Source organism: Thalassophryne amazonica, chromosome 13, assembly GCF_902500255.1.
Source record: "Thalassophryne amazonica chromosome 13, fThaAma1.1, whole genome shotgun sequence".
NCBI classification, from domain to species: Eukaryota; Metazoa; Chordata; class Actinopteri; order Batrachoidiformes; family Batrachoididae; genus Thalassophryne; species Thalassophryne amazonica.
This window is the reverse complement of record NC_047115.1, coordinates 59643845-59658091: the sequence shown is the minus strand read 5'-3', so window position 1 is coordinate 59658091 and position 14247 is coordinate 59643845. Positions and strand designations below refer to the sequence as shown.

Sequence of the window (14247 nt, the reverse complement as noted above, 5' to 3'; positions counted from 1 at the left end):
TTGATTAGAGGGTACTAGGGTGCCATCCCTTCAAAATTTAGATAAAATATACCACAACATAATTATTAAATATGTAATCATATATGCTCAGGTTCAGATTGTTAAAGTGCCTGTCAGTGTACATACGCATTTAAATGTGTTCCAACACATCATTTCAGTGTTTTCATTTCATTTTGGTTAGTGAGAATAAAACCCACTTCCTGGTTGGGTCGAAGGTCATGAAACTCTGGAAGGTTGGAAACTTTTCATAGTCATGTCCCCTGACGCTGAGTTTTAATTTGAGCACATATGGCATCATTTTTCAAGTTTGTTTTATTTAATTTTATTGAGCTTTGCATCACCGGTTATACAGGTTCATAATGAAGTGGTATGGAGAAGGTTTATATATATATATATATATATATATATATACATAATCATACAGTGTTGCACCATGTGCGATAAACTCCCAAACTATAATATGTAGCCCTAAAAACTATATATATTCTGAATCCTCATGACATGGGGAACAAACTGGTACTTTTTTTAAAAAGTTGAATTGAAAATTACCCCCAAAATAGCCGGCTGTGGGTATGACCAGGCAGATTCAAATTTCCAGCCCTGTATATGTGTTGGCCATCTCTGTTTATTTAATCCCTTTCTACAGCACACTCAGCACAGCACAGCACAGCCACAGCACACTCAGCAAAACAACAACATGCTTAGGCTGAGGCTGTGGGTATGGGTATGACCAGGCAGATTCAAATTTCCAGCCCTGTATATGTGTTGGCCATCTCTGTTTATTTAATCCTTTCTTTCAGCTACTTTATGTTCTCAACTGTTAAGCATTTGACTGTCCTGTACAACCCAGTTAGCCTTCCTGTCTGAATACATTCATTTTATGTTTGTAAAACTGCAATGTAAAAACAGTGAAATACACCACTACCTCAGTTTTGATTCACTGATATTTACATTTACTGTTACCTACTTTTTGTGTGTAATTTTATTATAAATTTGATTGCAAAACAAAGTCTGCATGAAGGACTTCAAATGTGTTTGTCTTTTAACCAAGTATTTCCACTTAGTTTGGGGAGTCCACTTCTTATAGTTCTGCCTGTCAAACTTTAGCCCATTAACTATTATATTTATAAGAGATCAGCATTACAAAAACAAATGTTGGGCAAATGTTTTGATTAAAATGATTGGCATTTGGCTTATGCCTAAAACAGGTTAACCGGGGCAGCGGCGGGTACCCCAGCTAGTATATATATATATATATATATATATATATAAAACTACAATTTGCCAGAAGGCACACTGGAGAGTCAAGTATAGATTTGATCTGTTTTGTTCAAAGAAAATTTTTCTCTGGGCAACTCCACTATGAAGGCATGAGAGGTGATGCAACATGCAAAATGTCCACGATGCACAATTTCTTCAATCACAGCCACAGAAATCTATAACTTCTTCAGGGTTGTCTGGGTGTCTTGGTGGCTTTCCTCTGTAATCTCCTTCCACAAAGATTTACCATAGAGTACCATACTGTCTGTATTTCTTCATAATTCATGTAAATAAAGTCCAAGACATAATCAATGCCGGTGCTATACTAAAGGGGGCACTTACTTATTCATACCATCATTTTGGCATTTAGAATTTTAATTTCTTTTAATTCATGATGTAGAGATTACTTTTCACTGTGAGTTTAAAGGACATAATTTTAGAAATTTTAACATACAAAGCCTGAATTTTTTGTTTGTTTGTTTGTTTGTTTTTTGATGTCCTAAAAAATTTTTAACATGTAAAAGCTCAAGGGGGCAAAGACTTTTTCACACCACTGTAAGTATTCACAGTCTTTGCCATGAAGCTCAAAATTTAGCTCAGGTGCACCCTGTTTCCACTGATCATCCTTGAGATGTTTCCACAGCTTAAGCAGATTTCACCTGGGGTACATTCAGTTGATTGGACATGATTTGGAAAGCACACACCTGTCTACATATAAGGTCCCACAGTTGTGCAGGTCAGAACACAAACTAAGCATGAGGTCAAAGGAATTGTCTGTAGACCTCCAAGACAGGATTGTCTCGAGGCACAAATCTGGGGAAGGGTACGGAAATATTTCTGCTGCTTTGAAGATCCCAAGGAGCACAGTGACCTCCATCATCTGTAAATGGAAGAAGTTCAGATCCACAGGACTTTTTCTAGTGCTGGGTGCCTGTCTAAACTGAGAAATTAAGAAGGGAGGTGACCAAGAGCCCAATGGTCACTCTGTCAGAGCTTCTGTATTCGTCCTTGGAGAGAGGAGAACCTTCCAGAAGGACAACCATCTCTGCAGCAATCCACCAATCAGGCCTGTATGGTAGAGTGGCCAGACGGAAGCCACTCCTTAGTAAAAGACCCATGGCAGCCCACCTGGAGTTTGCCAAAAGACACCTGAAGGACTCTCAGACCATGAGAAACAAAATTCTCTGGTCTGATCAAACAAAGATTGAACTCTTTGGTGTGAATGTCAGGCATCATGTTTGGAGGAAACCAGGCACCATCTCTACAGTGAAGCATGGTGGTGGCAGCATCATGCTGTGGGGATGTTTTTCAGCAGCAGGAACTGGGAGACTAGTCAGGATGGAGGAAAAGATGAATACAGCAATGAACAGAGACATCCTGGATGAAAACCTGCTCCAGAGCACTCTTGACCTCAGACTGGGGTGACGGTTCATCTTTCAGCAGGTCAATGACCCTAAGCACACAGCCAAAATATCAAAGGAGTAGCTTCAGGACAACTCTGTGAATGTCCTTGAGTGGCCCAGCCAGAACCCAGACCTGAATCCAACTGAACTTCTGCAGAGAGATCTGAAAATGGATGTGCACTGCCGGTGCACATCCATGCTACCTACAAAAAAATTTGGAGGTGGTTCCATCATGTTGTGGGGCTGTGTGGCCAGTGCAGGTACTGGGAATCTTGTTAAAGTTGAGGGTCACATGGATTCCAGTCAATATCAGCAGATTCTTGAGAACAATGTTCATGAATCAGGGACAAAGTTGAATTTGTGCCGGGGCTGGATCTTCCAACAAGACAACGACCCTAAGCACTGCTCAAAATCTATTAAGGCATTCATGCTGAGGAACAAGTACAAAGTTCTGGAATGGTCATCTCAGTCCCCAGACCTGAATATTATTGAAAATCTGTGGTTTGATTTTAAGTGGGCTGTCCATGCTCGGAAACCAACAAACCTGAGATGTTTTATAAAGAAGAATGGTCCAAAATACCTTCAACCAGAATGCAGACTCTCATTGGAAGCTATAGGAAGCGTTTAGAGGCTGTTATTTCTGCAAAAGGAGGATCTACTAAATATTCGTGTATTTTTTTCTGTTGGGGTGCCCAAATTTATGCACCTGCCTAATTTTGTTTAAAGAATTATTGCACACTTTCTGTAAATCCTATTTCACTTCTCAAATATCACTGTGTTTGTCTGTTATATGATATATTTAACTGAAATTGCTGATCCAAACAACCAATGATTTACAAAGGAAAATCATGGAAATCATCACGGGTGCCCAAACTTTTACATACCACTGTAAATGTTTTTACTTACCAACTTTTTTTTTAATGTGTTGCAGGCCTTAAATGCAGTATTGGGTGCATATTACCAAATTAAATGAAGTTAACCACACGACACATGAAATATCCTGGGTTCATACTGTCCACAATGAAACAGAAGTCAGTAAATGTAAAAATCACTACATGGATTTTCTTTGTATTTTCCATACCATCCTGAATATTTGTGATTTGGGGTTATAGATAAACAACAGTGCATGTGTGCGTGCGTGCATGTGCACTCACGTACTTACGTCATGACTGAAGCACTTCAGAGGTCAGTCATGCTTCCTGTCAGGCTTCATGCTAAAATAGTTTGCTGGGAATTCCTGCAGAAACAGGACATAAGTGACACTTCCTCTAGGGACTAAATGCCTCAACACAACACCGGCAGCTTTCTCATGGTGACTTTTTCCATATTTCAATTTAACACACAATCCTGCAGCAAGATTTGATGTGAGAAAATGCAACGTGTCAGTGAGAGTTAGCAGATTATTTACCTTTGAAGACTGAAGAGGCCCTGACGTTTAACACTGAATGTCATTAGTCGAGCCGAGCGCTTTAGCCAACAAGAAGAGGAATGCAGGAGATCTCATAAAAACACAAACATTTTAGGAAAAAGCTCAGCAACCCTCAGACACAAACACATACCAGCAGATCTGCCTGTCAGCAGCCTCCTGAGAAGCAGCGCTGCTCAGCAGATGTTCAACCTCAACCCCCGTGATGGACCACAGTAACACAATAAAGGAAGTGAAAGCCAGTGATCAGTGCTCAGACAACTATTTTTCCCTTTTCACCAAAACACACAAATAAATAAATAAATAAAAATGGTGCCAATGAAATGAATAGACCTGTGAATGAATGAAGCTGATAATCATCAGGAAAAGTAATGATGTGACATTCCTAAAATGAATCTTTGCTCTCTAAAAGGGTGAGATTTTTTACAAGAAAACATTGGTATATTCTTCCTGTGTGGTCACATGAGGGTTATAAATGACTGCAGTTAACCGGGGGGTTGGTAATAGTGGGAGACAGACAGACCACACAAACTCCAGTCGCGGCCGCTTCTTCTGTGTGTATACCCAGTGAGCACAAGATGTAATTTCAACATTGATTTTTGGTTGAAAACTGGGTGATATCCATCTGAATGTCTTTACCGCCACTTTTTAACCAGCGAAAATGCATCTACGTTATCAACATGCCACAAAACGCAAATTTCTTTCAATAAATGGGTGATTTGTTCAGTTGAAGCTTTAAGCAGAGGTGATGGGGATTGTTGGCGTGAAATTTCTCCAAAGTCATTTTTCATTCATTTTTTGCTCTTTGCGTTTTGAAGATATCACCACTGACAGACCAACGGACAGACATGGGCATTCAGGGGTCGAATTAGTACGTGCATGTGTTAGTTTGTGCACGTATTATTCGAGCAGTGCACGTAATTTTATAGTGACTAGCACTGGTGCAAGTAACTTTATCCAAGTTTTATCAACTATAAGCACCAGTATAATGAACAAATAAAGGAATAAATAAGGAAAAAAACAATTTCCAGTATGTTGTCTTCGTCTTCCCTGCGTTTTATGACTCTCACACACGGAGCGAGTTGCTGCGCTCTATTTGTTGTAGAAAGCTGACAAACGTTGCCAGCGGCGCCGTCCCTGGATTCACAACATCCTCATGAGACGTTCCCAATTCAGAGAGTTTCATTATTTGCTGCTGGAGCTGCAGCAAATAACTTGAGCTGCAGGAGGTCCAGTTTGAGGACCTCCTGTCCCGTTCACGCGCGCACATGTAAACAAAGAAAAGAAAAAAAAACTGGCTGCTGTTGCAGTTCCTCTCTTTCTCCCCTCAAACTCTGTCATAATTGTGTTATAAACCAGTCACCATTTGTTTTATTATACATCTGTGTAGTTAATAAATAAAATAATCTTCACGGACGATTCGCTCGCGCGCACACGTGAAAAAAAAACTGTCTGCTGCTGCTGCTGCTGCTCTCCCTTCAAACTCTCCCCAGAGAAGAAGAGTCTGACACATCAGAGGAGGAGTTTTAAGGTTGATATAAGACTAACTTTTGGTTGTGCAAGTAACTTTTTTTGGTGAAAGTAATTTTTTTATTAGCACCAGTGCAAGTAGGTTAAAAAATGTATTTCAACCCCTGGCATTACACCTTCTACTTCGCATTCAAGCTAAACAAAAGCGCCCATGTCAATACCATGGGTGATCTACAATGAATGCACCAATTTTCCAAACTCTAAGGCTGTCACCTTTCATTTTAATAATGACCAACACAATCTATCAAAAGCAACACAAATAAGCATAAAGTTGAAAATAAGCACCTGATAAGGTTTCAGGTAATCTAGCAATGACACAAGCGCAGTTTTATTTTGTACTGTCAGAGGAGTGCTACAAACAGGCCCACATCAGTACCTGAAATGTGACTGAGCACACGTTTGGTATGCTGAGTTTCTTTCTCACATAGAGGTGAGACTCCGTACAAGAAGAAAACAAGCTTGGCAATAGCACAGATTTGACACCCAGACTTAATTTATGTACTCACTCTGTTCGTAGACATTGTACAAACATTGTACAATCATTATATACTGACAGAGCCTCTGAAATCGTGATTGTGTTTTTGTCAGTTCCTTTCTGCTTTGCTCTGCCTCATGAATAAAATGAGAAAGTAAATACAAAGCCTGCAGGATGTGTATTCAATTCACATCAAAGCGCTATTCATGAGTAGGTTACCCACCCCATGAGCAAGTCTACTGACAACAGAGTTGATGTCACAGGATGAAATCTCAGGTAGAACATGCTTAGTCGGAACATGCTTAGTCGGAACATGCTTATGCTTAATAGAACATGCTTGTGCTGTATAAAGTACAGCACAAGACAGCATGTGACAACTCAAGACAACAAAGAGACCTCAACCTCTCCCCAAGATGCTCCACCATCCAGCAAAGGAAGCTCCCCGTATCCAAAATTTGAATATAGACTGGTGTTGCAAGGTGAGAGAGTTCCGCCGTCCACTCTCTGATAGCAAAGAGCTAACATGCTCATTATGCAACGGGCAGAGTGCAAATATGCAAAACATACATATAACAAACATAAGTGCTGGGTGGGGTTCATTGATGCTGAGACAAAAATTAAGACTTCAGCATGACTGACCAGGGTGGTTCCATGGTGTGGTGGATGTGGCAATCAAGTGGGAAGCTTTGATGGCCTCAGATGAAGCCCTACAGGAAGAGGAACATGAGTACTCTAAGAGCACAATATCCCCCACTGGCAAATACTGCTTTGGTACAAGTGCTTGCTACATTCTAATAACATTTCAAGGTATGTGACAGAGGGCCATAACTCTGGTAAAAATAGACCCAACTCGAATGATATGATAACACGTGTATTACCAACCTATAACAAGGAATTGTACCAAGCCTCCCAAAATTCCTACTAAAAATGCAAGAGTTGATTTCAGAATGCAGGCACCCACTCATGAAACTGACGGGGTCTAGATTTGTTAATCCAAGGCCATAACTCTGGTAGAAGGGGCCCAACATGAACGATATAATAATATGCGTATTAACAGCCTACAACAACAATTTGTATGAAGTTTCAAGAAATTGGTCCTAAAATGTGAAAGGACTTATTTCAGAATGGTTGTACCCTTTTTGGGATGGATGGACGGACGAATGGAAGGAAGGACGGAAATCGCCACGACATAAAAATAATACAGTTAATACCGAATAATACAGGATAAAAATGAATAGCCGCTTGAGGCTGGTTCCAAAAAGGAGCACACTCCTTTATGTATTAATGGGTCATACAGTCAGAATCAGCATGGCCACTGCTGCCAACGTGGCGATGCCAAGATATGAGCTTCATATCGGCTGTTGCGGGTCTCTATAGCAAACTTGACATCATGCAGACTTTGTCCAGTTTATATATATAATCTGTGGTGACAACACAATTCACTGGTGTATGCTCTTACACCTGAACTGAATTTTGACAGCTTATTGTGTTGTTTGTTTTAAAAATGCAATGAGACAGACAGATAGAGAGACAGGGGTGTGTACAAACATCAGGTTATGTCAAAGCTGCATGAATCTCTGAAGACAACATAATATCAAAATTCAGTTTTGTTTTCTATGACGTTATACCTTTAGAATGTCAAACACTATTCTGTATGTTACTCAGTTGGGAGTTCACAGAAATACAGATGAATTTTTACATCACTCAGTCATACATACAATCACCAGAGTAGAATTACAGATGGGCAGTTGGATGATTCCATTGTCCATCGTTGATGACTGACTGACATCACAATATAAATCCACCATCATAACACCATCCCACTCCCCACCCTCGACCTGTCACACACACCCATCCCATTATCCCTGCTATAATATGTATATTTGTTTATTTGTTTGTGCTGAGAATTTCCACAGAAATCAAACTGAGTACTGATGAATATCAGCCAGAGAGCGCACAAAGGACGGATGGTGATGAGTCGTTATTTGTTTGTGAAGCACCTCAGAGATGCTCCAGCAGTGTATGTTGCTGCTCATCTAAGAGAGGCCTAGTGCACAGAAAAAAATTAGTCCAAGATTATTACGATATGTTCCCGTGTATGAACATATGCAGACATGCGTTGGTCATGGACGTTCCTGCAGAGTGTCCTGGGGAAAGACACTATACTGATGGGCTCAGAGCTATCGACACACAGCAGCATCCAGTTTTAATGCTGCACACAGAAATAAATTAATCGAACAAATCAATGAGTTCCCCTCCATGGAGGACAAGTGCCAGGTTACTGCATTCCATGCAATTCATGTTCCAGCAGACTGTCCAGTGCAGAGACAGCGTGATGTCGGGCTGAGAGCTGCCTGCTGATTATGATGATGTTATGATGTTCATAGGGTGTGAGGCAGGCAGGGTATACCCCGAGCAGAACGCCAGTCTGTTGCAGGGGCACATGTAGACAAACAAACACATTCACACCCACACGCACACCTGCAGACAATTTAAAATTTCCATTTCACCTGGCGGGAACCCACGCAAACACAGGGAGAACATGCAAACGCCACACAGAAAGGCCACAGGTGGGACTCCATCCCGTGACCTTTTTGTCTCACAGTGGCTCAGTGGCTCACCACTGAGCTGCCCTTGATTGAATTAAGTGAAGCCAAATTAATTTAACAGGTATTATTATATGGCTGCCACGCTACGTGCTCTCTGATTGGCTGATTACCAGTTGGCTATTTTCCCATATCCAGACCGGTTACCATGACAATCGGTCTGCAATGCATATTTTCATTACAAACCAGGGAGCTAAAAACACGATTAGAAAAATGAAGCTTCTGATGCAGATGGAAAAACCCTAAATAAAGGCAGTCCGTTTACCAATTAATTTGGACAAACTGAATAAAATTTTAGTTTTACAAACTGAAGCAATGCAATTAGGGTTAATTTCTTTAGGATGGATGGATGGATGGATGGATGGATGGATGGATGGATGGATGGATGGATGGATGGATAGATAGATAGATAGATAGATAGATAGATAGATAGATAGATAGATAGATAGATAGATAGATAGATAGATAGATAGATAGATAGATAGATAGATAGATAGATAGATAGATAGATAGATAGATAGATAGATAGATAGATAGATAGATAGATAGATAGATAGATAGATAGATAGATAGATAGATAGATAGATAGATAGATAGATAGATAGATGTGTGCATGATGATGATCAATGGAGAATTTGTTTATATATATATTTATTTGATTTTACCTTCCAGCACTTCACAGTGGTGAAGCAGAGAGTTATGGTGACAGTCCATCGCCATCAGTCCAGCAAACATCTTTGCATTAAATCCAAAGTCAGATGAAGTCTCCAGCCGGTAGATCTGATCGACCGTGTTCCAGAAGTGGATCCACGCGCTGCCGCTGATCTCATTTCCGTTGTGGAAAAGTGAGATCAGACTGTTATTTCGAAGAAGTCCGCGAACGTGTTTTAGGCAAACACTATTTTGTCTATAATAAACATTCTGACATCGATTCTTCTACAGTGGATTTTCCTCTTCAAAAAAAAAAAAAATGAGATTACGCAAACAGGAGCTGCTCCTGTCACGACGCTCTGCGTGGGGCAGAAAAATCTCAAATCGATCAGTAAAATCAGATCCGACCTGTCGGTGTTTAATCCGGTGGTGATCTGGATCGAGCGGCTCCTACGTCTTCAGGAATCTGACTCCAGACGCTTCAGACCGCCTTCAAACCGCAGTCACAGGACGCGGCTCCTTCACACACAGTATTAAAAAAAATCACTGTGTGTTTTAAAAACAGATTAAAGTCTGCAGTCAAAATGTCCAAGAGACAATGAGGTGACACGGCCTACAAAAAATAAATAAATAAACTTTTTACACTCCTAAAAACTGGCTGCTCCCGTTACTTCTTGCCACGCCCTCTCACCCTGTGTGGGCGTGTCTCACTACACCACTTACAAGCGGAATAGAGGAATAAATGTGCAAAAGGCATGGTTTTTAGGCCTACTTTTGAAAAACAATCCCTTTTCTCACAAACTGCTGAAAATGAATGCATAGGTATCAATAGTAAGTAAACCCCTTCAGCTTTCCCCTTGTTTTCATCGTAAACACACATGCTGTGTATAAAAAAGGTCAGAGCCGACTGTGTTTCCTCAGGAGGTTCACATCTTTCAATGTCTGCAGAAATAGGTTATAGATGTTTTATCACTCGGTGGTCTTCAGCGTCGTCTTCTACGCTGTGGTATGGTGGGGCAGCAGGCTGAAGGCAGCTAACATGAACGGACTCAACAAGCTCATCAGGACAGCTGGCTCTGTCCTGAGGGTAGAGCTGGAGTCTGTGGTGGAGGTGTCAGAGAGGAGGATGCTGAGGAAGCTGCTCAGCATCCTGGACAACACCTCCCACCCCCTGCATGCCACACTGACGTCCTGTCAGAGCACCTTCTGTTGTAGACTGAGACCACCTTGATACACCACAGAATGCCCCAGGAGGTCTTTCCTACCTGTGGCAATCAGACTGTATAATCCCCCCCCCCCCCACCCCCACAGGATGAATACATAATGAACAGACTTATTCAGAGTTAGTCAGTTATTCAGAGTTATGTGTAATATTGTCAAACATCTTGTGCAAATGTCATTTCACATAAATTTGTTGTACTTATTGTAAAAAAAACAAAAATGTTCACTGTTTACTGTTTCTGTACTCTGGCAAAAATAATTTACTTTGAGACAAATAAAGTTGATCTTACCTTATCTTATCTTTTCACTCAGGGTCACCACAGCAGATGTGCAAGTTGATTTGGCACAAGTTTCACGCCAGATGTCTTGCCTGACACAACTACACATTACATGGTGAATGAGCAGGCACTGCCTTGAACCAGGAACCTTCCACACTGGAAATAAGCGTAGTTCATAGGCGGTTCTTTAACTAGGCAAACCTAGGCATTTGCCTAGGGCCTCAACCAAATCTGCCCTCCAGAGGGGCCCCCAAATCTGACCATCCCAGCCACAGTAAATACACAAAAAGCTAATCTTAATTTGTTACTGATGTAAAGTAACAAAACATATTTATATTAAAAAAAACACGAAATATCAAATCAAAATCAAATCAATTTTATTTATATAGTGCCAAATCACAACAAACAGTTGCCCCAAGGCACTTTATATTGTAAGGCAAAGCCATACAGTAATTACGGAAAAACCCCAACGGTCAAAACGACCCCCTGTGAGCAAGCACTTGGCGACAGTGGGAAGGAAAAACTCCCTTTTAACAGGAAGAAACCTCCAGCAGAACCAGGCTCAGGGAGGGGCAGTCTTCTGCTGGGACTGGTTGGGGCTGAGGGAGAGAACCAGGAAAAAGACATGCTGTGGAGGGGAGCAGAGATCAATCACTAATGATTAAATGCAGAGTGGTGCATACAGAGCAAAAAGAGAAAGAAACACTCAGTGCATCATATATATATATATATATATATATATATATATATATATATATATATATATATATATATATATATATATATGAAGTCTATTAGATAAGAAACCAACACTTTTATTTTTTTTTAACTATATGGATTTGAATGACGTGCGATTACACCAATCATGCTTGAACCCTCGTGCGCATGCGTGAGTTTTTTCACGCGTGTCGGTGACGTCATTTCCCTGTGGGCAGGCCTTGAGTGAGATGTGGTTCAGCCCTCTTGGCTGAATTCCTTTGTTTCACATGCTGCTCGAGACGGCGCGCGTTGCTTTATCAAAATTTTTTCTGGACCTGTGAGGAATATCCGAGTGGACACTATTCGAGAAATTTAGCTGGTTTTCGGTGAAAAGTTTAAGGGCTGATGAGAGATTATGGGGTGTTTCTGTTGCTGTAAGGACTTCCCACGAAGTGGGACGTCGCGCAGCGCTTCCAGGCGTCGTCCTCGGCCTGTTTCGACCTGAAAACATCCTAATTTAAGGCTTAATTCACCCAGGACGTCGTGAGAGAACAGAGAAGATTCAGAAGAGGCCAGCATGAGGACTTTATGCGGACATTCCACTGTTTAAGGACATTTTGTAATGAAAGACGTGCGCGCAAATTCGCCGAGTCGCCAAAGCAGCAGTCTCTGAGCCATTCCTAAACAATGCTGCTGCCAGAATTTTGACACAAAGTAGAAGATTTGACCACATTACTCCCATTCTGGCATCCCTTCATTGGCTACCGGTTTCTGCCAGATTGGATTTTAAAGTTTTATTGTTGGTTTATAAAATTGTTCATGGACTGGCGCCTTCCTACTTGGCGGACTTGGTTAAGCCCTACGTACCTGCGAGGCCTTTGCGTTCGCAGGGCGCAGGGCTTCTGTGTGTTCCGAGGATGAACAAAAAGTCTGTGGGGTATAGAGCCTTCTCCTACCGTGGTCCGGCTCTTTGGAATGATCTACCTGCTGTTATTCGGCAGTCTGACACGGTGGAGATTTTTAAATCAAGACTGAAGACCCACTTTTTTAGACTGTCTTCTCATTAATTTTTTAATCTGTTTGTGTTTGCTTTGTAATTTATTTTTATTCTACTGTGTTTTATCTTTTAACTGTGCTTTTCTTGCTTTTAATTTTGAATTTAGATTAATTTGTGTTGTTGTGAATTATGTGAAGTGCCTTGGTGCGACTTTGTCGTGATTTGGCGCTATATAAATTAATAAATTGAAATTGAAATTGTTATGTGCAGACGCAGGTTGAGGAGCGGACCAACGTCTGACCGAACCCAGCGCTAAATAACCAGAAAGCGGTTCCACAAACAAAACGATTTTATTTCCCCCTCTAGTGCAATAATTAGTGTACAACATAAATATTTAGTTTGTCTGGTGGAGTGAAGGACGGCGCGCTCTCCAGCGCCCAAAAGGATCGAAGCCTCGGCACTTCTGGACTCAGATTCACCGCCAAACACCCCCCAGGTGGACACGACAAACTGACTCTGTGAAGGATGGAAAAGGTGAGGTAAGTCAACAGAGCTACAGCAAATATCCCTCAGAGGCACACACTATCAGCAACACATTCAGGTCTGAATTTAAGCTTTATGTAAATGAGCAGCTTCTCACAACAGGTGGAGTCATCAGTCCGTACGCCACGGCAGTGAGAAGCAAACTGCACAATTCTCATCAATGTTCAAATACACTGCATAACAAAATACCAAATTACTATTAACGATCATTCAGACAATAATCACCTCTGATGTGTGCTGACAGCATGTGTCCCTCACCCGTCCTCCTTCACAGGCACGATGTGTCAAACCCTGGCGCGGTCCTCAGCGTCTCACAAACGAATGTCAAAAGGTCGAGTTCCCGGCAATTCTGCTTGAACCACTCATGGCTTAAATGCAGAACGCCATCTCATTATCTGCTTCAGCTGAAAGTCTTTAAGTTTACACGTGAGCATCATCCACAGGTGCAGCTAATAATGCTGATGAGGGTGAAGGACTCTTCTGCCAGCACCTTCTCCACAGACAAAAACCAGTTTGCATACCACCTGGAGAGCAAAGAAAAGAAAACAACACAAAAACATCCAGCCAAACCCCCCAACACACAACAGTACCCCCCCCCCCATCAACGGGAAGCCTCCCGGTGACCGAACAGACCAGGCCCGAGAACAACACCTCCCTCCGGGGTCCATGACAGAAAGCAGACGGCAGGACAGGGCACCGTGGCTGGAAGGCCAGCTGGCATCAACAAAACCCCAAACAAGTCCCATATACAACCCAACATAGAAGAAAAACACAAAACCCACCCAAACCCTCCCCAGGGGACCGTCCCATCCAACCCCGGGAAGAAAAGAAAAACTCCCAAATGCAATAACCCAACACAGCCCCAACAACACAATACAAACATAAATTCACAAAGAAAAATAACAAACAACCCCCCCCCCCCCCCAGAGCGATATGCAGAGACCCCCCCCCCCCCCCCCCCAGAAGACCTTTACCGCCAGTTCCAGGAGAGAACAACCAAAACCCAGGTTTACACGGAGGAACAGCGCCCCCCCAGAGGACCGCACCATCAACCCCAGGAGGTACCCTCCCCACAACCCAGGAACCCCAGACCCGGCCACACTTGGTTAATCGGCCCCACAATCAATTCCCCCCCAGAGGACCGTCCCATCGACCCTG

The 14247-nt window shown here is 42.0% G+C and overlaps 1 protein-coding gene across 1 annotated transcript in view; it reads right to left on the bottom strand.

Annotated features, from left to right (window-relative positions):
- Window positions 1-9690, bottom strand: part of disc1 (DISC1 scaffold protein) — a 210245-nt gene extending 200555 nt beyond the window's left edge. Inside the window, exon 1 of the mRNA XM_034184501.1 lies at window positions 9366-9690. Within this exon, the coding sequence (XP_034040392.1) occupies window positions 9366-9435 (70 nt within the window). The 5' untranslated portion in view covers window positions 9436-9690. The remainder of the gene's footprint in view (window positions 1-9365) is intronic.
- Between the last annotated feature and the right edge of the window lie 4557 nt (window positions 9691-14247).